Consider the following 25,935-nt stretch of genomic DNA (forward strand, 5'->3'; position numbering starts at 1 on the left):
CCACAAAGTTGGACCTCCAAGATGCCTATTTCCAAGTAAGAATAAAGGAGGGGGACAAGTGGAAGATTGCTTTTAATACCCCCTTGGGGCAATTTGAATATTGAGTCATGCCTTTTGGGTTGCAAGGGTCCCCTGGGGTGTTCATGAATTTAATTAATGAAGATTCCACAAGTACCTTTATAGGGGAGTGGTTTACTTTGATGACATAATGGTGTATTCAGAGGATTATGAATCCCATGTGAAACTAGTGCAGGAGGTGCTAAAAATCCTGTACCAACACAAACTGTATGTAAAACTGTCCGAGTGTGAGTTTCATCAAGAGGAGATGGATTTCCTGGGATACCGAGTATCGGGGAGAGGCTTAGGAATGGATCCTACCAAAGTGGAAGCTATGCTCAGATGGGAAGTCCCTAAAATGCGGCGGCAGCTACAGTAATTCCATGCTAACTTCTACCGACCCTTCATAAAATTTATTGCTCAAGTTGCCTTGCCGCTTACAGACTTACTAAAAACCAAGGGGAAGGCAGCTGGGAAAGTGAAACCGAGCGCCATACTAGCCTGGTCTAAGGAGTGCCAAATGGCCTTTGAGGAACTAAAAACATGCTTCACCTCCAAACCTGTACTGCACCATCCTAATGAGAGCACCCCTTTCGTGACACAGGTGGATGCAAGCGATGTGGCTATGGGAGGAGTACTCCCGCAGGAGGGGAAGGATGGGGAAATGCACCCCTGTGCTTATGTGTCCAAAACATTTTCAGAGGCAGAGAGGAATTGGGTGGTATGGGACAAGGAAACGGCGGCAGTCAAACAGGCCCTAATTACGTGGAGGCACTGGCTGGAGGGGACTAAGGTGCCATTTGAGGTATAATAGAAATCTGGAGGCATTGTGACAGCCTCACAGACTGGGAGCAAAGCAGCTGCGATGGGCAGAGTTTTTCCTCAAGATTCAATTTTGTGCTTTAACATTTCCCTGGGAAATCAAATTTTCTGGCAGATGCACTGTCCCGCCTTCCCCAACACACCAGCCAGAGGGAGGAACTGGTGGACACGATGTTTTCCCCTGTCCAGTTGGGAGGGGCTTTGATTACCAGAAACCAAGCGGCAAAGGCAAACCACCTTCCCCCCTCATCCCCCTCGGGCCCTGCTGCTAGACCCCACTGTATTTTTTTTAGACAACGGGCTCTGTTGCTAGTTATCTTATATTACACAAGAGTGGAATAGTAGGGACCACTTTGCATGTTATGCTGAAGAAATTATACATGTGTACATGACATTGGATGCTAAGAATCACATAGATCTTTGCTCATGATCTAACTTTTCCACCTCTTTTCTGTCTGCTAGCCCTTGAACCTCTAAATAGTTGCTACTGTGACTCATAAGACCTTTTGCAAGTGCATGGGAGGCTGCAGCTCAAGTAGGGCTGCCAAGCCTGAGGGATCCCCTACTCCTGGGTCAGAGCAGAAGTGGAATATATATATACCTATATATAGCTACCTTTGTCATTTCTGGTAAGTTCACAAGGCTGCATATTTAGAAAAATTCCTCCCTCAATGCTACCCCTCCAGCCCTCCTGCCAGTTGTCAGGCGGTACCTGGCAGCCCTAAGATGGAAATCCACAGAACTCAAAGACCATCCACTTAGAATGAGCATTCAGTCCAAATGAGGCTTTGCTGAAGCAGGATCATTCTCAGCCTCTCAACGCTACCACCACTCCAGTGCCCATTAAGCATAGTTCAGAGCATATAATACATGAGCACATTCACTGCAGTTTAAAAAATGTGAAAACCTTATTTTCATAGATTTTTGTTAGCATACCAGGCGGGATATGCTTCTCAATCTCAAGACATCTTTGTTATCCAAATTAATTCTTTTTCTGATTATGGTATATTGTTCTGTTGTTTTTTATGGAGTTATTTTATACAGGGAACCCAGGAGCTGAATTGGGGAAGCATTATATAAAAATGTTGCTATTAATAACAGAAATGACAGTCTTTCTTTTGAAACAGCCCTGAGGAATTGAGTCACCTTCGCCTTTATGGTTCAGCCAGAACTTTGTTAGAAGATGTCCATAAATCTGGGCTAAATGAGGAGTGGTGCTCAGTGCACGGCCATTTTGCATCAATGAACTGTCACGAAGGAGCATATAATGTCGGCATTACACTTTGAAAGCATCTGTGTTTATTATTGCTGCTTTCCCCAGCTATGGAAAAAAGTTTAGGTGCCAGCTCAAGCTGAGCACTCCAGCTGGTGTAGAGCAGGCAGATTCATAGCTTCGTTGACTTGCTCAGCTATGCCCACATAAAATAAAAGTCTGCAGTGACTTTGTGTTCCTCCACTTCTACAGAGTCTGCTTTCTTCCCAGCTGTTCAATATGCCTGGATGAAGCGGCTTGCTTCTCTTCTGTTTCCATTTGTATTGCCCTAACAAATACTCCTGTGTTTGTGTCACTGTTTTCATTGTGGCAAAATGTCGGTCTTTGTGCACTCTTGTGTTCAACTGGTCCTGTTCCTAAAGGCCAAGTATGCCCTAACCCTTCCTGCAAGATCCTGACAGGTTTTTCTTTATTAGTCAAAGAAGAGAAGGCAACTAGAATGAAACGGTGTCTTTGAAAATATGTACAATCTCATCATATAATGCAAATGCCCAGTAGCTGTTTGAGGCTAGAATGAGCTGATTGGTATAAAGAATAACAATGCTATTCTGTTCATAGTGGATTATTGTGGGATGGGTTTTCTTCAAATGACAATTTAGGAACAATATAGGAGGACACTTTGGTATATTTGTACTGTTGTATATGACAAGCAAATTTGAAAAAAAGTACGCTTGGAAATCAAAGGTAGTCCTGAAAATGACAAACTTCATTCAATAAAGAGGAAAAGTCTAAGGATCATAAACAAAACCTCATCTTGATTTTGGGAATTCTTACTTTGGAATTATTTCTATTTTTGGCTTGTTTGAATATAGCAAGTGTGTATGTGGAGGGGTTTCTACTTTTTCCTCGTTCTTTATTCACCTTGATTTAGTATGCAAGAGACAATACAATCCTAAACAGAGTTATAATATCCCCTTAAGCCCATTGACTTGCATAGATGTGGAAGGATGTAACTCTGTTTAAGTCTGCATTTTAATGTATTAAGGAACAATTAATTATGCTATGTAATCTTGAGTGTGCACTCATATACTGTGTTCAGTTCTAAGAAAAACTTGATAATAGTGGAAAATATGAAAAGTAAACCAATCTGCAGCCCAAACAAAGAGTAGAAATGGGTAGGATTGGGCTGCAACAGTCATCCTGCTTATCATCCTAGATTCACCTTGAAAACAGCTAAAGCACTGTATATGTACTTCTCTGATATTTGGTAGTCAGTTAAAATGTGGACTGCAACAGATATCACAGGGCAGGCCTATTCTGCTTGCATGTCCAGGGCTAAATAGCATGCAATTACTGTTTGGAATACTGTATAATATAATGTAATCCAAAATTTGATTTAAGAAAAAAATATTTTAGATGAGAAATAGAATATTTTATCTTTCTTTTCTTTCTCTGTGTCACAGTGTTGATGAAAGTTGGAGAAATAAGCAAATATGTAGGCTTCATTAAATCTGGATATTGCAATGCATTCCGAACCGTTCCAGCTCTTATGAAGTTACCGCTGGGGAAAATGGTGAGGAATTACATTTGTTCCCTAGGATATCAGTTCTGGGAACCCTTCTTGTTACTAGACTGACAGTGCAATCATAAGCAGCTCTATTCAGGTATATTCAATTAGTCTTACTCCCAAGAAAGTGTCCTGCAAGAGTGTGCAGAGTTACTCCAGTCTAAACCCATGGACAATAAATGGCCTGGACTTAATCAATGGACTTAACCTGCAGCAACTCTTCATGGGATTGCATTATTAGACTACAGAACTTGCATAAATAAGAAAGGATGACTATAAGAAATGAAGAACATAGGGCCTTCACTTTAAACTTTAAAATCTTAGAGATGAAAGTCAAAATCGTTTGCAATAATACTTTGCATTAGAGATGTTTTGAAGAGATAGTTCATCCTCCCCCCCAAACACACACACACACACAGACACACACAAACACAAATTCATTATTTAGCATTGCTATAACCCTCTAAAGATGCCGTTGGAACACAAAAGTTCCACTGAAATGTGGCAAGCTTCTCATTAGAATGTTTGATCCAAATGTTAATAATAATAACAACAATAACAACAATGTGATTATATACCATCTTTCTGGACATATTAATGCCCACTCATAGCAGTGAACAAAATCAGTGTTATTATTATCCCCGCAATACAGCTGGGGAGCTGGGGTTGAGAGAAGTGGCTGACCCTGCTGAGCTCTTGGCAGTAGTGGGAGTCAAACTAGCTGAGTGCTGATTTGCAACCAAACCACTTAACCTCTATTCTACAGCTACAAACATTACAAATTTAATTTGTAAAGCAATTGGCAAACACTATCATATTTGTTCCCACAAGTATCCTGTGAGGCAAATCACTAGAATTCCATTTCTTCTATCTGAGGTTGATCTGCTAAAGGTTATCTTATGAATTTATGAAGGAAGATAGTTTTGCCAGTGAGTAAATGACAATAACAGAAGAATCCAGCTGTGATGCTCCAAGCAGCAACACAAGATATTCTTTGGAGCAGTGCTTTGAATGTATTCTCTCCTGTCCATATAATGATTTTTGGACATGATATTATGATTGCATATACATGGGGGAAAATCAAAATTGGTTTGATATTGGAAGTGTGGTCCTTCTCCATATGGGAGTAGTGACTGGGTGTCAAGGCATCTCTGTAGGGCACATCAGAACTAGACATGGGCATGAATGGAAAAAAAACCCGAACAAGCTGTTCGTTGTTCGTTGCCATCCATGAACAATGAACAATAACGAACAAGATCCTGTTCACAAACATGTTCATTGTTCGTGGACCCTTAAAGATTCCTTTAAACTATCAGCCGGCAGGTGGCAGGGGGAATTCCCCTCTGCCGCCTGCCAGCTGATAGTTTAAAGGGCCCTTTCCTGCCACGTACAAGGGGCAGGGCCCTTTAAACACCCAACATACTGACCTTCCCAATGTCCAATACCCACCAAATTTGCAGGGGACATAGTACTCACTATCCTCCAAAGACCCCCCAAGTTTCAGAGAGATTGCACTCCGGAAAAGGCATGATCCATGGGTCCCCCCTTTGTTGTCATTTTCTGTTCACAGTGGCAAAAACGGAACTGCCTGTTGGAAGGAAGCTACTTTGAGGGTTGTCGAAGGCTTTCACGGCCGGAGAACGATGGTTGTTGTGGGTTGTATGTCCAATACCCACCAAATTTGCAGTGGACATAGTCCTCATTGTCCTCCAAAGACACCCCCTAGTTTCAGAGAGATTGCACCCTGGGAAAGGCATAATGCATGGGTCCTTCCCTTTGTTGTCATTTTCTCTTCACAGTGGCAAAAACGGAACTCTCTGCTGGAAGCTACTTTGAGGGGTTACAAACTGACCTTCCCAATATCCAATACTCACTAAATTTGCAGGGAATAGAGTCCTCACTGTCCTCCGAAGACCCCTCCCCCCACGTTTCAGAGAGGTTGCACTCCGGGAAAGGCGTGATCCATGGGTCTCCCCCTTCGTTGTCATTTTCACAGTGGCAAAAACGGAACTCTCTACTGGAAGTACTTTGAAGGGTTAAAGCCAGAAGGAAAGCCAGAAGGAGTTCAGACAGAGTTCAGTCCCTGCTGTTTCCAGGGGAAACTGTCTCGCTTGACGAATGGCTGACAAATACAACGAATGAAGCTTGCAACGGCCACTTGTTTGTTTAGAATGGAGCCTCACGAACGGCTTGTTCATGAACAGATGAACAGGCTGTTCGTGGGGTTTTTATATTCATAATGCTGTTCGTACCCATGTCTAATCAGAACCCTATTTTTCTCCCTCACCCATGGCATTAATATTTGAGAATCAAGTCATTAGGAAGAATGGGCCTTTGGGACTTTTTATAAATCACCATCCAGCTTGCCTTCCACTCAATAAAACTATGCAAGTGATATTGAGAGAAGCTCACTGTTTGCAACTAAGCAAAGATGGGTCAGCTGGATGGGGGACATAGATGAGATATGCCAGTTCCCTGTCACAGTCTGGTGAAGTGCCAATGCATCTGGGCAAATGTGCTGGGATGGAGAGGTGGGATAATATTGTTATGAGGAGTGGGATTTTCTTTTCCAAGATTTTCTTTTTTAGACATAGCCAGATGGAAGATGCCTGCCTCTGGACATCTACAGAGTGAAATTCAGAAATATTGCAGAACTTCCCTAGTTGCCCCTCCTCTCTTTGAATTTCTCTTTGATCAAAATGGAATTGATTAGAAACTAGCTCTAAATTCCTGAAAAGAAAAAAAGTGTGGGTGTGTGTCAGATTTCAGGGAGAAACTGGGTAAAGAGAAATGGATGAATTGTTTTAATGATGCTAGTAAGAAACAGGCCCATGTCAAATCTGTGAATAGAAGTGAACAGAATCAAAGTTCTGCTCTGAATCATCCCTTGATCCTATTGTTAAATAAACTTTGTTGCAGTTTAAATAAGCTTCTTAGATGTTGGTTTAAATGAAAACCAATAAGAGTATTATGGATGTATGGATGCATCCTCTCATACCCATGCACAAATGTGCACTTGTGTGTATGTGAATAATTAGTCGAAGTCTGATTAGAATGTATTATTATATTCATATTGTAGGTCAAGACAAATAAGTGTAACTTCTGAGCAATACTGGTTTTCAAAACCTTTATTTCTTACTGTTTTTACAACTTGAGTCATAAAAACCCTCATCCCGTGGGAAGAAAACTTAAAAATTAATTATCATGAAAAAGAGCTGCCAAAAATTTCGCCACACACAGAGTAGTTTGTTTATGTTTGTCTCTGAGTAGCCAAGATGATTTCGCTTCTGGGGAATTCTGATTGAGAAAGCGAATTCTGATTGAATAATGGGGAGATCAATTCAGCTCTTAATTTGGTTTTCAGAACCAAAGTCATGTCACGTTAGCAAAAAAAATATAATCAAGCCTGTTATCATTTATGAACAGATGATTTCTTGAACAAAAAAGAACTTTCTCAAAGGATTTATTTCCCTCAGCAACTACTACTGAAGACAAAATTCACACTGCATGTTTTGTAGTCAGCTAAAATAGAAGGTACACTCCTAACAAAGTTAAGCACTTTGAAGATCTGTTGCATTCAATCAAACAGATTTAAGCATGAGCTTAATTCTCATTGAAATTGAACTTATATGTGCTTAATTGTGATTGCTTGATACACACACTTTGCATGCAATTTCTATGGATAATTTTATAAAATATTCTGTCTCTGCTCTACTTTATCAGTTGAAACAACAACAACAAAAATGTTTTTTGTATTTCCAAACTAGATTAAACGGATGAGACAAGTCCTCATTGGTAAATTGCATCCAAGACAGTCTTTTGGGGAAGTGAGCATTCTTTTTCAGATCCCATCTACCTATACACTGAAAACAGCAACCCCTGTTGAACTGGGGCTTATTGAAGCATCTGACATCTCTGGTAAATGCACAATTCCTTTAGTTTGTTATTTTCAGAATATCGGTCCAAGCCGAGAGAGAGTGAGAAAGTCGTATTTGGATTCTTAAAGAGTGGCTCATCCAATCCTTCATTAAACTATTAAAATGAATCCCCCTTTTCCTAAAGGATTGTTTGCACCTGGGGCCAAACTAACACAGACTGGCTATATGAAAACACAAATTCTTGGGTTCAGTTATGCTACAAGGTAAAGCATTGAGCTTCCACTGGTTATCTGCCCATTGACCTAGCTAATAATGATGTCTGCAGGATCGTTACAGGTCCTAAACAATTTACGATAAGCTTCCCCTGACCATTGCCCAGATGTCCTTTGGAAAACAGTGTAACACTTAACCAGATTGCAACATGCATAAAATTCCCTTGAGCTGAAGCCAAGTGAATAGTTTGGAGCACCTCATGATGCATCAATTGCTAAAGCTTAGGGAGAGTGAACCTGATATGTCACTCTGATGGTTGGCCATTGAGAGTTCCATGCAAGAATGAGATATAAATCATGTAATAAATGTTTGGGAAAAACTCACCTGAGATTAAAACAAACAATAATGTAGCCATAGTGGCTTGGTTCAGAAATAATCATGACTCACTTCAATATTTGTTAGTTTGTGAAACCAGATCTTAGCTTATGGACAAGCATACAATCCTGGTTTGAACTGAACAATGCCTGATCTCCCTCATAGAGATCAATTGGTACAGAAACTGACATTGTGACAATGACAGTGCCAGGAAACAAACCAAGGTTAAGCCAGGATGCCTGTATTTGTACATCATGCGAAACAAGAGTAAATATGGTTACCAAACCAACTTAACCATGGTTTCAGATCCTAGTTTGACACGTTTACTAACCATAGTCAATAAAGTAGCTTACATTTGGGCTACTGCACTATCCATAGACAATTTCTTTAATCCATGGTTTTAATACGGTATCTGAACCAAGCCAATGGCTTAGATTTTGATAAAAGTGTATGCTAAGCGAAGGCGCTTCCTTCAGCAGAACAGAATTTTCCTGCCTGCTCTCTCTCACTGGAGCTCACTGATCTCCCCCAAAGACTGCTCCTGAGGGATATGGAACCCCCAAGAACAACATAAGAAGCTAATCAGAGAGGTCAGCAGTGAACGGGAGAATCAATGAAAATTGCCCACCCTTCTATTAGCAGAAGATTTAGGTGGGAGGGATATAGTCCATTTTGGTATAGAATGCTCATAAAGAAGGTTCCTTCATTCTTTTGAACTAATTAATTTTTTTAAATAAACAACACAAACAATTTACAGCGTGTGCTGTAATACATTCTTTTTTAGCTAGTGTGTACACTGAGTGCATTGAGTACTCTGCCTATGTCAGCTCCCCAGTCCACAGCCAGAAGGAAAATAAATACTTGAACTATCACGCAGAAGTTATGAACATGCATCTACTACATCAAGCTGAGGCTCTGTGTTAAAAAAAAGTAACCTGTGAGGCAGCCCTGAGCTAGGACCAAAAGAATATTAGAAGAGGCAGTGCTGGCAATGATGTTCTTTCAGGTACTTATTCCATAAAGCTCTTAACCAGATGTGCCTTGGGCCTTACAATAATAACATTTTATAACTTTTGAGTTGTTAACCTTCGATGGCCTGGCTAAAATCCAGTACAGATGATTACATTCTTCCTTTCTAAATTCCATTTACAGATGGAATTGGAAAGACTTTTCCTCTGGTATTTTTCTTAAGCTATTGTTGTAAACCGCTTCAGTCCCCAAGCTGCAGTGTAGGAAAGGTTGCATCGATAAATCCCTCAGTTGTGATGCAGGGTGCAAAGCCTATGTTCTGTGCCACACTAGAATACGTGGAAATCTCGGTTCAAAGTGGAAAGGAAGCTCATCTTGGAATGTAAATAACCTTTATTCATTTTTTAAAAACACTTAATCCTTTGTCTCAAAATCCTCTGACTTTTAAAAAATAGGTACTGGGAAAACTGGTAGTATTTTGCAGAAGCAAAAATGCCTCAAAGAATGTGTTGCTTTCAATATTTATTTAAATAATGTCAAACAAAAAGGATGTTTAAAAGATTGTTATTTAAATGGTGTCAAGGTTGAATTGGGTTTGCTTAGAATTTCAGGAAAGCTTTAGCTATCTTCTTAACTTTACCTGAAGCAAGTGCCCCTTTTGATTTTCCATTTCTTTTCATTGAAGTCTAATGGCATGGTGTGTGCTAATGTAACTTAAAAGAAAAGGCAGAGTAGAGAGAGACCAAAGGTTATACACCCTCAGTTCTTGTTGCCAAATATCAAATTTTGAAAAAAAATGTGCTCAGATTTCCTTTCAGTTGGGCAAGATCTGAAAAAAAAGCCACACATTTCAAAAGGATAAAAGGAGATTTATGGCTTTGATAGGGTAATTTTATTCAGATAGAAATACAAAGGAATGAATATTAGAGGTATAATAAAGGATATGGCTCCTGTACCTGTCTTACAATGAAATCATAAACAGAGTTACTCCGGTTTAAGCCCACTGAAATCAATGGGCTTAAACTGGAGTAACTCTGCTCAGGATTTCAGTGTTAGTTGAGTAGAATTTCTGTTGCAGCTTTTCTCATTCCCGCGGCATTATAATATCTATTGGCCTTGGATCCCTGCCACCTCTGCCACAATTTTACTGTGATTGGAGGGCAACTGTTAAAATGTTTAACTGTTTAATTGACCTGGGTTAAGTCATCATGCACATGCACCCTCTTCACATAAGACAATTCATAAGGCAAGTCAATATAATCAACAGCTAGAACAGTTAACGAACAAAAATACAATATGATCAACAGCTAGTGTAACCTGTTTTGTTCCAGGGCAATATCAAATAAATACATTTATCTAATTTGAGAACTGGGAGAGTTCATGTCTATGACAGTGTGATCCCACCTCGTGACACTTGCATTTATAAAAGATTAACAATGAACAAACTTGAGGAAAAAAACATCTTATTTGGAACAATACAATAATAAAACATATAACAACAATCATGTAACAAAACAGGCCTGTTTTACTCAAGCAGACCCAGGTCTCAGTCTTTCTGACTTCTGTATGGTGGTCAGTCCCTTGAATTGCAGCAACCTGTAGCTGTGCTCTACGTTGAGATGCCTTCTGTTCTTCACAGGAGTCCTATAACATTAATACAGAGTTCATAGAAAGGAGTGCTTCTGAGGTGAGAGTGCTTCTCCCTGCAGCTTCAGGCCCTCCAGTCTCTCAGGGAAAATTGCGCCTTTTTTTCCTTATAAGGAATACCCCAACTGTCTATCTCTCTCTAGTGGGCAAGGGTTACACTAGGACATTCAATGAACAAACATAATATGGTCTGTATTGCTGAAATCTGAAAAGAAGCATAAATGCAAACACAGAGATGAAACATTTCTGAAACAAAATATAAGTAATTAAACATGACATATTTAACAATGTGGAAATTACCAGCAGGAACATATCTATATCAGTAGACAGTACCCAGTAGATCAGTCTATAGTCCCTGTCCTTACCCAAGGCATCTCTCTGAGCCATTTATTATGACTTAGCCCTATAACTTGAGTAAAACTGCCTTCCTGGGAGTTAACTTGCTGAACCTAGGGTTGCCAGGCCTCCTACCCCATGGGCAGAAGGTAAGAGGCCCGACACTTAACTTCTCTTCACTGGTTACCTGGCCTGCATAATGATATCACTTCTGAGAAGTGATATCATCATGCAGGCCGCAGGCCGCAGCCCACCCTGGGAGTGCTTCCACACTCTGCAGGGGCTGATCCGGGCCTATTCGGGCCTGATTTGGGCCTGAATTGGGCTGCTGCAGCAAGCAGGAGCACACCCTGGGAGGCACATTCCCCCTGCCAGCCAGGTAAGCAGGGGTGGGGGTGGAGGGTAGGCTCAGGGGATCCCCCACCCCCCAGCAGGGGAATGGTAACCCTCGCTGAACCTGATCCTAAGTTGACAACATAGACACTGACCAAAGAAATTAATTCTTTTCCTCCAGACAGTGCTCCTCAGCATGTAAGGTTCCTTTGTAACCTCTTTACCATAGCTAACAGGCTTCTACTCAAGTACTAGGCTGCTGTTTTGAACTGCCTCAGAAACCGTTCCAGAAAATTTAAGATTTTGGATGGGCCGTTTATAGGGGGCTTGCTTAATTCCTTAAAACAAGTTTCCTACACTACCCTGAGCCCAAAATCCTAACTAAAAAGCCCATCTCAGCTTATGCTCTTATCCAGAACTGTGATATCGTCCAAAAGAAAATGTATCACTTCTCCCTTTTTAAAGCTAAGGTGCCTAATCCTCTCCCAACAAGTGACATTCCAGAGGCTGGCCAGTCTGTGGGGCTTGCTTAAGGGCAGAATCCCTAGAATTGGTTCAGAGCTCTGGATATAGGTGGAATTTAGGGGTTGATTGCTACAGCATGCAGATCTAATAATATCAGGTGCACCATGATGTTCAAAGCGTTTAGATCAGGGATTAAAATAATCTGAGCTGTCGCAAATAGCTTGTTTTTTCTGAGTTTGATTCCAAGACATGTCAGGAGAACTCACCTCTCTCTGTTCTAGGGACATTGTGTGCTGTTGGTAGGAAAGACTGCAGAGATGAGAACTAGTGCAGACTAGAAACCATCTAAATTCTCTGCTAATACTTGACCCAAGTATAAAATGTCTACTGAGAAGAGATATTAGGAAATATCACTAGAGAAAGCGCTGTTTAAAGGAGTAAGAAGCATCTGTGAGCCTTATCACCTTTATTCCCAGAAAACACTGGAAAGCCATTGCATGTACTTCAGCACTGTTGCAATACCTGTCTAAGGACATATGCCTAAGGACGCATACTGAGTAGGAGATGGGATGAAAGAGCGCCAGCTGACAGTTGTCCCTGTAACATTATTCTAGTGCATGTGGTTTCATCATTCCAGTGACTTCCCAGCAGAGCAGGTCATTTTGGAGAACTGTCTCTCCTGTGGCCAAGTGTACACATATTCTAAAATTCAAAATTATCACTTTGACTTTTTCATACAGATTTAATTAAATATAACAGTCTTCATGCTCTAGGCCTTTGGGGAGGGTTGGTTTCAGAAGGTAGAACTGAAGGATTATTTTATCTGATCCTTGGCTGTTAGAATATGAGAATCTCTCAAGGGATCCATCTTGCCCCCTTATGTTCCTTTGCATTTACAAGAAATCACTGAGAGCCAAACTAAAAGTGACGTCTTACACAGGTTGGACACTAGTCGGCTTCCCTCAAGTTCTGATGGGAAATGTAGGCGTCCTGGTCTTGCAGCTGTAATGGAGAGCCAAGCTGTAAAACCAGGGCACCTACATTTCCCATCAAAACTTGAGGGAAGCTGACTAGTGTCCAACCTGTGTAAGACGTCACTTGTAGTTTGGCTCTGAGTAAGGATATTCTGAGATTCTGAGTTGAAGTTTCACTCTTTCTCCTTCCCATTTAAGGCTAGTGTCCTGGTGGTAAAGGATTGAATATAGGTGAGAAAGTAAACCTAATCCAGACAAAATAGAAGCATTGCAGAGGCAAGGCCTGGTCTGGGGCCTGCTAGGCTATAATCAGCCAGCCAGCAGCAACCAACCTAGGGTTGCCAGCTGGAGATCTCCCGGAATTACAACTGGTCTCCAGGCCACAGAGATCAGTGCACCTGGAGAAAATGGCTACTTTGAGGGGTGGGCCTCTGTGGAATTATCCATGCCAAGATCCTTTCCCTCTCCAAACCCCACTTTCTTCAGGTTTCTCTAGGTTTCACCCCCCAGATCTCCAGGAATTTCCCAACATGGAGCTGGCAACCCTAAACCAACCTGACACGTGAAAAGTGAAACTAAAGCAAAGAATTTTTTCTGAATGGATCATGTCAAAATAACTATACAATACAATGAGAGAACGTCACCAGATTCACAACTCCCCACGATGATGCGGGAATAGGTATATAGCCTGTTCTGGGTGGGTTTGCATTGACCTTGAAAGAGCAGACTCACAAACTGAGGGTGCTCCTCGATTTTTTCTATTCCTTGATAAACAGATGCCAGAGGTAACAAGGAACACTTTTGCCAGTTTAGACTGGTTTCTAGCAAGGGCTGCCAACTTCCAGGTGAGATCTGGAAATTGCTCAGAGCCTCCAAATGACAGAGATCAGTTATCCTGGAGAAAATGGCTGCTTTGGAGGGTAGACTCTATGGCTTTATACTCCGCTGAGCTCCCTCCCCTCCCCTGCCAAAGCTCCACTCCCCAAATCTTCAGGAATTTCCCAAACTTGAAACCCTATTTTTAGCTTTGGCCATTTGTCAGAGTAAGACCTTAATTATGAAGGGTTTTCTGTTGCCATCAAGTCTTTTTATGAAAACAGAGAAGCATTCTCATCTCTCTCTTTGGGTTCTGCTTCTTGAAGTTCAGCTGAAATTTTATTAAAATGAAATTCTAGAAATACAGACTGAACAAATCTCTGTTAGGATGGAGCTGTTACAGTCTGCCTCTCCCTACTTTTTCTTGCATGAAGCATGTAGCAAAGATTTCCATTAAACAAATGTTAAGGGGGGATGGTAGTTACTTGATGGATGAATGTGATGATGGAATGGTTGTGCAGATATACACACATATATGACGTAACATCATTTTATGGAAGACAAACTGGCCCTGACTCAACTGCGCAGTCACTCAGAGGCAGAGGCTGTGCACATGTTGTACTTTTGGAAAAACAGCACTCACGCCAACTAGTTGTTTAGAGAGAGAAGCACAGAGGGGGACTTAATGCAGCCCCACCCATCTTCTTCCTCTGACAGCTGATCACTGTTTGCTGCTTTTCTAAAAAGGCAATTCATATGCGATCTCAGCAGCTGCATCAGGGAAGGAGCCATATGTACAGCATCTGTAGTTTCTCATTCAGCTAGAGGTGCCCATCCATGTTCATACAGGTATGCTCCCTCCCTACCCAATATTGGGTGGCTGTGTTAATATTTGGTAAAACTTCACAAACTGCACTTAGGAGATAGTTTAAACTCACCTTCATTTGATTGGGCTGCTTCAGCTCCTGTGATAGGGATATTGTATGTGCTCAAAGATAGGGAGAAAGTTTTATGAAGGAACCCATAAAACATGTTAAGTAAAAAATATGACTCCCATAAAATAAAAGCAAAGTGCTGTTTAATTTTTTGAAAGTCCAGTTGAAGAAAAGAAATGAATGCAAGGGGATGGAGGAAGCAATGGGCAGGTAGGAATAGAAGACGGAAGGAAATTGTATATGGGGGATCGGGAAAGAATGTGTGGATAATGAGGATATTTTTGTGGGAGTTGCCTTTGCAGTCTAGTGAACGGCAATCCACTTAGCTTAGCATTTTTGTTCTTTTTATATCCTGGATCTTCACTGTATTTACTGCTCACAATTTAGTTTCTTTTCAAGGACTGGCAGATGTGCTCACTATATTTTTAGACTTAAAAAAATCCTCAGAATTGAAGATAAATGCACAGGATACAGAAAAAAAGTTTTCTTAAGTTGGAAGCAGTCTGCTTCCCCTAAACGCTAATATCCCCTTGACCTCTTTGGGTTATCATTCTAATTGATTCTGTGTGAAAAAGGCAGCTCTGACTATCGAAGGCTTACATTCTGAAAATCTTATTGGTCTCCAAGGTGCCATTGGACTAAAATCCTCCTGTTATGCTTCAAATCATGAGAGATGTTTAGATCCAGTACAAATATGGCTTTATAAACACTACCTTTCAGAACTGGCAACAGTTCGTATTGACTTGGAGTTCAGTTCGACATAAATTAGTAAGGCTACAAACTACTCTTATCTATGAGTAAGCTCTATTGAACTCAGTGCAATTTACTTTAGAATAAGCATGCAGAGAACTGGGTTGCAAAAGTACACGAGTGGATTTTTAAAAAAAATTCTGTTGTCAGTAGATGTGAGAAGGGATTTTTTTCAGTTGGAATGTGGTGGAACAGAATTCTGGCACCTCTCAAAAATAATCATGTATCTGGTGGCCCCGCCCTGATCTCCAGACAGAGATCAGTTCTGCTGCATGAGGGATGGGCACTGTGCCAGGAGGCAGGGAAGGTCCTCCACCTGAGCAAGAGAACTTTGTCCCTGGCAGGTGCTGCACGGAGGAGGGACCGGGTAGGATGGAGCAGAGTGGAGAGGGGCCTGGTGGTGGCAGCAGCAAGGCCGGGCAGACCCCATGCAGACAAGCCTCTCTGCTGCAGCACTGGGAGCTGCAGAGGGAGGCAGTGGTGGGCGGGTGGGCGAGCAGCCTCTCTGCCATGCCCTCCAAGCAGCCTCTCCATTGGTTGTAGGAACCGGAGGAGGAGATGGCAGTGGGCAGGTGGCTGAGCAACAAGCCACTCTGCTGTAGCACTAGAAGCTGCAGGAGGAGGCAGCTGTGGGCAGGCAGCTGAGCGGCTTCTCTGTCCCAACGCTGGGAGCTGGAGGAAGGGGCAGCAGTGGGCGGGCAGCCAGCAACATGGTGCTTCCCAGCCTTGGCTGACTGCTAGGGTTGCCAGCTCCAGGTCAGGTTGGGAAATTCCTGAAGATTCGGAGGCTGGTGCCTGGAAGCACCCCAGCTGGAAAAAGAATAACAATGCATAGTTGCTTCAGAACCCCTAGAACTGAAACTGAAATTTTTTCAGTGCATACTTGAAGGGTTTGACCATTGCCTGCCTGTCTATAGTGATCCTGGACTTCTAATATTATTTCAAAGAATCCTGTGTGTTTCTCCCTCATTTCCCTCTTGAAGTGAGCGGGCCCGAATTGCAGGAGTGCTGGGGGAGGGATGGCAACCACGCCCTGCGCAATGACATCACTTCTGGGAAGTGATGCCATCACAAGGTCTTGGAAGCACACGCGCATGCAGGCCACCACCTCCTGCCAGGAATTGCCCCAGGTGCTGGCGACCTACACTACACCACTGAGTTCCACCCCCTCTTTTCCCAGAAAAAAAGCCCTGGATGTGAGTGGTTTTTACTTCTTATTAACTAAATACTGAAATCCCTATCATGACTGGGCAGTTTTCCCTCTGGAGACCACTGTTTTAAAACCCACCCACCCTTCACCCCAGCCCTAGTGCACTGGAGTGAAAAAGACTTAATCAGGTTGGCCAAGAGAAGTTGGGGTATTAGAAGTGTTTTCTGTTTCTGTAGAATTTATTTTTTTCAATTATGAGGTCAGCCGTCTTCCATTCATATTGTAGAGGGGATCACGATGGCACTGCTATGATCCACATCTGCTTTCCTGATGGATAAAGGACCAGTGTGAGCTTCTAAGTACAGACTGCACATGGCTTAATGAGTATCACAATGAATTACATTCAGTTCCAGGAAAAAGATCTCCTGAGAGCATATCACAAAGTTCCAAATTGGAGTCACTTAGCGTTCCAAAATGCTTTCTGTCCTATTACCTGGAAGCCAACAAAACAGGAAATGCAGAACAGTACAATGTTCCTGGCTGCTGTGGGTCTGAAACTTATTCCATAGTTGTTCTCCCTTAGTTTGCCAAGCTCTAACACCTACACTAGGGTGGTTGCCTTGATGAAGGCTTATTTTTTGTGCAACGTCATCTGCTGTAATGTGGAGCTTTCTTCCTTTTGTTTTACCAAGACCAAAAAGTCAGGTTATTTAATCATAAAATATCTTTCATCAGTGGAGAGGCTTAATTTTCCAACATCAGATTGAAGAGTGAAGCTTCAGTCTTGTGCATCCCCTTTTTAAATTCTAATAAAATAACCTTAAGCAGAATTATACCTTTTTAAAAGGGTCAGTGTGCTTGGAGGGGTGTAGCTCTTTAGGGTTGCAATGTTAATATCTTCTCATCTGTGTATTTTTGAACTCAGTGAGATTTACCTCTAAGAAAACATAAGATCAGCACAAGAGCACACTGTACATGATGCCAAAGAATACTGCATGACTTCCTTAAAAGGTCTTTCTCTATCTTCTATTTGGTGACCTTTTGAAATGATGGTTTAGGATTTTCAATTCTTTCCCCAAATTGACACAGGCAAGTTGATCTGGGGGAGCAAATGTGGAAAAAACTAGATGGCAAGAAACCATCTCTCTTACTTTGGGAGAGGGGAGAGCAAGTAAGAGATTGACTTCAGAGATCACTCTGGCACGAAGCCCCTGGCTATAACTGTGCTTCATTTGCCATGTGGTTTGAAGGGGGGGAGCTCCTCAGTACATCAAGGCTGATTCTTCCAAGAAGTGTTCTCATCATGAGATTATATATATTTCTTCTTTCTTGCTTTTACACACATTGTATTTTTTAAAGCATGGCAGATTGTTGGGCTGATAAAAAAAATCCCTGACAGGATGCAGCTGGTTATGCTAGCCTGAGTGTATAGCAAAATGCAGCCAGAGCTTCCATGGTGATCCAGAATTCCCCCCCGCCCCGACTCCTCCACCTCCCCTTCTCTGGCACAAGCAGTGATTCAAGCAATTGACCAGTTGTGAAACTGCTGCTGCTGTAGGACATAAACTAAAAAATGATGAGGAAAAACCAGAGGCAAAGCTCATGGTAATGAACAGAAAGCAGCCATCTGTGTTAGAGCTGACATAATTGTGGGTTCCTATGGCTGATTAACCTAGCTTATTGGTTTATTTAATACAAGAGCAGCACAGTCAGTGTGTACCCAGATGTCATTTGCATTCCAGTATTTGGTCATTTTGAAATCCACTCCCCTCCCCCTCCCAGGATGGATGGAGCAAGTCTATGGAATAGGCTCGGGCAAAGACTCTCACTTATTGCTAGAGGTTTTCTACAATATTGGATGTGCTTATTATGGAAGGAAGCTGCCTATCCTATTAGGATGCCAAACACATTTCTTTGAGGTCCAATGTCTTTTCCTACAGTTCTCAGAGGAACATGATATCCCTCTGTAGTTTTCATCAAAATATCTTAAAAAATTATGAATAGAAGGCTTTTTTTAAAAAATGCCTAAGAGAGAAACCTTGGGCAATCAAGTCTTTACCTGACTACTAATTTTTAAACAACTGTTTTGCTCAAGCTGTAGCTTCCAATCAGATAATCCGTCGGGTCTGTGGATACTTCCAGATCTTGTTTTAAAGTAGAGATGGTAGAGGCAGCAGGTTTGAGCAGAAATGGGAGGACTGGTATGGTGCAGTGGATGGAGTGTCAGACTTGGATCTGAGGAGACTCAGGTTCAAATTCCCACTTCTGTCATGGAAACTTGCTGGGTGACCTTGGGCCAGTCACACACTGTGAGCCTGGCATATCTCACTGGATCATTGTTGTGGGAAACGGAGGAGGGAGAATGATGTTCTATGCCATTTTGCATTCCCATTGGGGGAGAAAAGCTGGATATAAATAAATAAATAAATGCAAATGCATCCTGTTGTTGCAAGGTGAAGCTGAGAACTTTAGGCGGGTATGATATTTATAACTTTAATTAGATCTGTGGTTTCATCCAGTCTGGTGCAACACATAAGACTCTGCAAACTACAGTGCTCCTAGAATACATTCAGGCTCTCAATTTGTTGAGCTTCTAGTGGGGAGAGAATTCCATAATTGCAAGGCCACTATCAAAAGAGTTCACTGTCTGCCCTTATTAAACTACTGGAATATTCAAGAGCGCATATTGCGGGCAGTGAAGGAGAGCTTTTTGGAAGTATTAACATTTTAGCTGCAAACAACTTCCCAAATCCAAAATGCTCATGTAGCTCTTTGGCTATATTCTAATAAGTTGATTTTTGGTAGAACTTGTGAGTCACTTACTGTGCCATCCTAAGATGAGTTAGGCATTGACTTCAATGGACTTAGAAGGGTATAGCTCTGTTTAAGATAGTACTGCTACTGTCATCTTAAATATATTACTCTATAGCATGAAAAAATGCTAGATCTCTGGCACCTTTGTTTATACATTAATGATGGAACAGAAGAAAGTGAGTTTATTCATTCATTTACTTTATTTATAACTTTTATTTCATTCTTTCTGAGACTCAAAATAGATTACAGAATAACAACAACAACATTTGATTTATATACCGCCCTTCAGGACAACTTAATGCCCACTGAAAGCGGTTTACAAAGTATATAATATTTTGTAATAACATATTTAAACTTTGTATAATAAGGTACTTACAGCATAAAACATCCAATGAACAATGCAATAGGTATATGGTTACTGAATTAGAAGACGATGCCAACAACAAACTGCTCAAGGCAAAGTATACTAAGGTACTAACAGGAATTACAAAGGCAGAAGACAATGTGGTAAAAATGAGATGATACCTACAATAATTGTTGCAGTAAACCGCAAGCCTATTCCATTTTAAAGGTGCTGTCTTGGACTGCTCCATTCTGCTATATTTCTAATCCTTTCATAATAATGCCTTTCTGAATGTTACTGTTTTGCACATTAAGCAGAATGGCAGAAGTGTGGGAACCTTCCTGAAATCCTCAGGCATGCTCTTGCGCAATGTGGGCATACCACAGAGAATGCATGTGAACAGGCAGTTGCCAATCTAACCAAGTCACCTTCAGAAGGCAGCACCTTCAGAAGGCGTTGCTCAGATGAGCAACATTGTCATGGCATAGCATAGCAGGACCCTCCATGCATATGACAAAGAGTACTGTGATTCTCGAAAGCTTATGCTACAGTAAAGTTGGTTAGTCTTAAAGGAGCTACTGGACTCTTTTTGACATAGCAGGAAAGGCAGCCTTGCAGGTATCTGGCTTCAAAACCATTATTAACTTGGTGGATTTCCATCATATGGAATCCCAAGTAGAACAGCAAAGGGCATAAGCCCTCTGTTACTGAAGTTTGTTTGTAAACTGAAAGAAGATATTGTAATAAATAGAAATGTAAAGCTCCATATACTGTTTTCAATGGAATTCAAAAGTAAGTGTTCTTAAGACTTATATGGCATTGCAAGCCATCTAAAGTTTCAGATGTGGTGAGTTCTAATATTAATTTCAAAACCAGAGTTTGAAGTGAAAAGCTGTTTTTCAGCCTCTGGAAGCATTAGCAGTGCATTTTTTTTATTTTTCTAATAATTTAATAATTTCCCCCACCAAATATTTACAATTCAAAATTTAAATTTCAGAAAAGTTTATAATTCAGTAGAATTTTGATTCAGTATTCATTCTGTGCAAAAGTTTGAAGCAAAACTAATTAAAGGGGCAAGATTTCTAAAAACTTCCCTTGCTTTCCCCAAGGAACCAGTCTGTGACAGGCATCACAGCCAGAAGATTCTCAGATATCTGCAATACCCTATAGTTCTCTTTCTATTATCTAAGGCCAGATGCTAAGCATGTCACATAAATGGGCATTTAAGTCATTAACAATCTGGATCCCAAAGCCCATATGTATTATTATTTTGCTGACTTATTAAACTGTAGCAGCTGTGTCCTCTGCCCATTACTCTTCAAGCCTTTGGCTATAATTATGACTGCTCACCCCTCCCCCTTTTTTCTTCTGCATTGCTGATATAAATGTTAATTATTCATCATCTTAGGTTCAAACACTTAACAGGCATTGTCATCTGTTTTTTCTGTCTTGGACAGAGAATACTAAGTCCTGTCTGAAATGACATTGCAATCATTCCGAGTGAAAGAAAAGCTGGATATTTTTTTTTAAATGTAGATTTTCCTAAATGAAGTCTGTTACTTTATTGCAGAATGGTGTGTGAGGTGGGAATACAAGGCTTTGAGAGAAGCTGAGGGAACATTTAGTCAGTCACAGCAAATAAGTCTTGCTGACTTACCAAGAGGCAAAGTTGCAGCCGGGGCAAAGTTGGGAAAAGGAGGCAAAGAACCATGGCTGGGGGCGCAAGAGTTGGAGTGCAGCCATGGCTGGGCTCCTCTCTTGCAGCCTGCATGGTTGCGGCCATTTTTCGGGATGGCAGCGGAAGAGAAAGAGCAATTTCCCTCCCTCCCTCCCTCCCTCCCTTGGGGCGCCTGTGCACTGGGGAGGGGGGGACTTGTTACAGCTTTAGGCAGTTTTGAGGCATTGGGCTGGATCCACTAGAGTGAGTTTTGGAGACTGGGCAGCTTACCCTGTCTCTTTTGGTGTGCCCTTTAGGGATCTGAGGACAAGCTGAAAATTGCAGGCTTTGCCCTTGGTGGCAGGGGCTACCTAGCCATGCTGGGATGATAGTACATCACCTGCCCTCCCACAGTGCCCAGCAGCTGTGCTGGGGAAGCAACCATCGAACAGTGGTGGATCCATTGCTGTACGCCTTGCCAATGCTCCAGTAGCTGTAATCAATACATGTTGGCCCATTACATCCAACAATGCTGTCTGTTGTATATTCTTTGGCCGGGGCACCAGCCATACCATCACCTATACAGATGCAATGGAAAATAACAATGGAGAATTTGCTACATAGCAATAGTCTTTTACAGAAACCAAGTAACACAGGTGACATTCAATGCAAGTACAGCTGAATTATGTCACTGAAACCACTCATTTATCCAGGTACTGGTCCTCACTTTCATTTGTAAAGTGAACAGTCATTGGTTCTTTGATACAAATGGATGTATGAATATACATGCAGGATGTGTGTAACATGAACAGGACTCTATTTCCTTAAAGAAGAATAGTAATACTTGCACCTGGAAATTATAGAATGTATTTCATGTGTTCACATGAACATATTATCCCAGTCATTCTTATAGCAGCCCATGAAGGCAGGCTAATATTATCTGCTTATCTTGCCATCCCCACCTTTGCCATCCTGCTCTAAATAATTAGTTGCATCATGGCTGGAAACAAACATCCAACAGTGAATCTATCAACAACAACATCCATTGGCAACATCAGACAGATATCTGTCCTGTTTAAAGTCAAACATCCGTCAGTGTCCTAGCCTTCATTAGAGATGGGCATGAACAGAAAAAACCCTGAACATGATGTTTGTTGTTCATTGCCATCCACGAACAGGGACTCACATGAACACTTATGAGCATGACCTGTTCACGAACATGTTCATGGTTGGATGTTCGTGGGGGCCAGCAGGCTGTCCTCCAGCCATTATCCAAGTTTGGTCAAGACCCCTACTGCACCACTCCCAGAAACCTGACCTGAGCAGGCACCAGGAATGGTAACAATAATAAAAATAGATGGCCCCAGAGCCTGGCAGCAGCCCTGGAACTTGAAGGGGTAGATCCCTACCACACTACTCCCAGAAACCTTACTTGAGCAGGCAGCAGGAAAGGTACCAATAGTAAATAATAGCTTGGCCCCAGAGCCTGGCAGCAGCCCCGGAACCTGAAGGGGTAGATCCATATTCCACCACACACAAAGATAATTCAAGCTCCAATGTACTCTCCCTGTCTCTCTCTCAAAATGCCAACAGCAGCTGTCTCTTTCCCTCTCCACTGTCTGCAAAGACTAGCCAGAGCTGGGAGCCCCCCCTCCCCCATGGTCTTTGCTTTCTTGTAACAAATTTGGAGCTCCACACTTGAAAGGAAGACCTGCCTATCAAGCTAAATTGGGCTTAGATTGGGGTTTCCAGGGCAACAGCAGAAGTTCAGACAGAGTTCAGACAATCCATGCCTATGTTGCCAAGGGAATTGATTGCAGGTGCCAGACTGTCTGACTTGACAAACAGCAACCAACGAGGCTTGCAACGACCATCTGTTCATTTAGAATGGGGCCTCATGAACAGCTTGTTCACGAACAGCAGATTGGGATGTTTGTGGCTTTTTTTTTTGTTCGTATTGCTGTTTGTGCCCATCTCTAGCCTTCATCTTCACTCCAATCATGTGTAAATGTATCAGAAATTACTTTAGGCCCTGTGTACTTCAGCAATGTACAACACAGTATTCTTCCTTTAAATTTACTGCCAAATTTAATGGTACTTTTACCCTTCTTTACTCTGCAGATTTAGATCCAGTTACACAGATGCTGCTCCTGCAGACTGTCCGACCATCATTTGAAAATATCACAAAAGTAAGATATTTTTGAACTCTCCAAAGGAAGGCTGTAGTCCAAAGAGTACATGCTTTGGTAAAGTCATATCTAAATGATTAGAGAATATACACTGCCAGAATTAGAGTTAAAATTGTCCAGTCAGCATGGTTGTTGCTCATTTCTGAGGTAGTTTTCCATCCAGCTTCAATGGTATATTATCATGTGTCCACACACCATTCTTGGAGGCCAAATATGAATTTACACTTCTGTCTCAGGACCAGCAAAATGTAGAGCCATAGACAAAATACTATTAAAATGGCTGTATTAATAAATACCAATGACAGAAACATAATGCTGTTCAGTTAGTTCATTAACCAGAATTATATTTTGGATAGACATGAAAACCTTACAATAGGAAGAAAACTTTGATTCATGAGCACAATTTTCAGATCTATATAGAGGATGTCTGGACCTTAGGAGCACCATTAAAGACCTGAATGCTTTAAAATATCTTCTTCATGGGTCTACGTGTCAGCTGGGTGTTTTGTCTTAGATTGGCTAACATCTGTAAAAAACAGTCTTTGGATTTGATTAGTCTCTGTCCCTTAAGTTGCACAGTGCGTTGAAAAAGTCTAGCCTGTAGAATCTCCAGTTAACTAACATATACAGATACCGCAGTAGTGTGCATTCAAATATAATAATATTGAGCTTTTGAAAAGGGGGTTGGGAAAGGGAAGAAAACATGAGAGGGGGGCAGCCTTAAAATGCCTTGAATGTGATTGAGAACATTTGCACAACATGAAAAACTAAAACGTGGTGATATGATGGAGGAAACTAATGACCCAGATCTATATCCACCCAGAGCATTCAGAGTCAGCTTCTAGTTAGCCAAAGAGGAGATAAAAGGCTCCCAAACTAAGTGGTTCCACATTCTTTGTGAACAGCATGTTCCATTACATATGGCTAGAATCTTTTTCCTAATGTTTAATTGAATTTAGCTTTTTGGAAATGTAAATCTATTGCTTCTTGTTCTAGATTCAATAGGCTACAGTTCTGCTTCTAATTCCAAAGGTTTGAAAACTGTTCACTTTTCCCCATTTGACCCTCCTTTCCTCCTAGGTGTTCTTGCACTCTTTCCTGGTTCACACAGAACCTGAAATTCAGTTTAACTTTTACCCCCCCCCCCCATATAGGTTCAGGTCAAGGAACAAGTCTCAAGATCATGCAATATTCCTACTATATGTAACACTTTCAGGACCTAGGTATATAAATACCTATGAAAATAGAGCCCACTGATAGGATGGAACACAAACAGGACTGATTCATGGGGTAATAAACTCTGGTTCATTCTGAAGGGTCTTCACAAGTGGTGTGTTAACTGCAAAGACCCTTTAGAAGGAACCAGAACCCACGACTGCATAAATCAGACCTGATCCAAGTTTGATCTGGATCTTATAGGTAAACCAGGTAAGAAACTGGGAGATCTGTGATTGGATGGTCTCAGGGCCACACTAGACCTTATATGTGATACAAGCTGGTTTGGAAGTGCCCCACCCAGCTCAGAGTCATACATATGAACTGGAGAACTCACCTTAAAAGTGCTCAGTTGCTCAGTTCAGCTCCAGAGTGTTGAGAGGGAGGAGAGTCTTCAGGCTTCCCTTCTGTGCCATTTTCTCTGATGGAAATGGCCACAGGGGAGTTTGCACCCCTTTCTCTGGCTCCATGTGTCCTAGCAAACAGCACCACCCTCCATTGGCTGTCTCTTCCAGCTAAAATGTCACTGGAGGGAAGGCTGAAGCCCTGCCCCCTCAGCGCTCTGGAGCCAAACTGAGCACTCCCAGTTCATACATGTGATTGCGAGTCAGATCAGACGTCCTAACCCGCATCATGCATAGCATATTATTTGGCTCTTGATGTTTTTTAAGGGGGAAATAGCAGCCTTGAAAGCCCACACTTTAGTTGGGGGCCATGGTATGGAGTGTTTTGGTCAATAAAAACTGCTAACTGTGAGCTGGTATTCACCCTGCATTGGGCAAGGGAGAGGATATCTGTATTTTCCCCTTCCTAATACTAGCATTGGGTGGTAGTTTTGGTCAGCATAACTGTAGGAAGGAAGGTTTAATCTTCCTCTCCCACACAATGGCTCTGATCTAAATCAGGCAGATGCTGTTTCTTTAAAAAAAATGTTTTGAATATCCAAGCTTGGATTTTTCATCCTCTTGTATAATTTCATATTTTTTCTTGCACCTTGATATTGTGTTCCTGATAATCTAGCTCAAAATAGCCATTTGTTCCACAGTATCATTTCATTCATTCATTAAGAAAAAGTATATTTTCTGTCTTTCCTCCCCAAAGGACACTCTTAAAAAAAATCAAGGACATAAAATCAAGGACTATAATCCTGAATATTTCTCAGAATTACCAATGATAAGCACCTCTCGTCCCTCAACTTGTACTTACGTATTTACTTT

The 25,935-nt window shown here is 41.6% G+C and overlaps 1 protein-coding gene across 1 annotated transcript in view; it reads left to right on the plus strand.

Moving 5' to 3' along the window:
• CNBD1 (cyclic nucleotide binding domain containing 1) overlaps positions 1-25,935 on the plus strand; it is a 239,462-nt gene that overhangs the window by 186,532 nt on the left and 26,995 nt on the right. Inside the window, exons 8-10 of the mRNA XM_054985894.1 lie at positions 3,556-3,665; positions 7,427-7,577; positions 23,436-23,503. Coding sequence (XP_054841869.1) covers positions 3,556-3,665; positions 7,427-7,577; positions 23,436-23,503 — 329 coding nt within the window. The remainder of the gene's footprint in view (positions 1-3,555; positions 3,666-7,426; positions 7,578-23,435; positions 23,504-25,935) is intronic.

This window comes from Eublepharis macularius, chromosome 7 (assembly GCF_028583425.1).
Source record: "Eublepharis macularius isolate TG4126 chromosome 7, MPM_Emac_v1.0, whole genome shotgun sequence".
Lineage (NCBI taxonomy): Eukaryota > Metazoa > Chordata > Lepidosauria > Squamata > Eublepharidae > Eublepharis > Eublepharis macularius.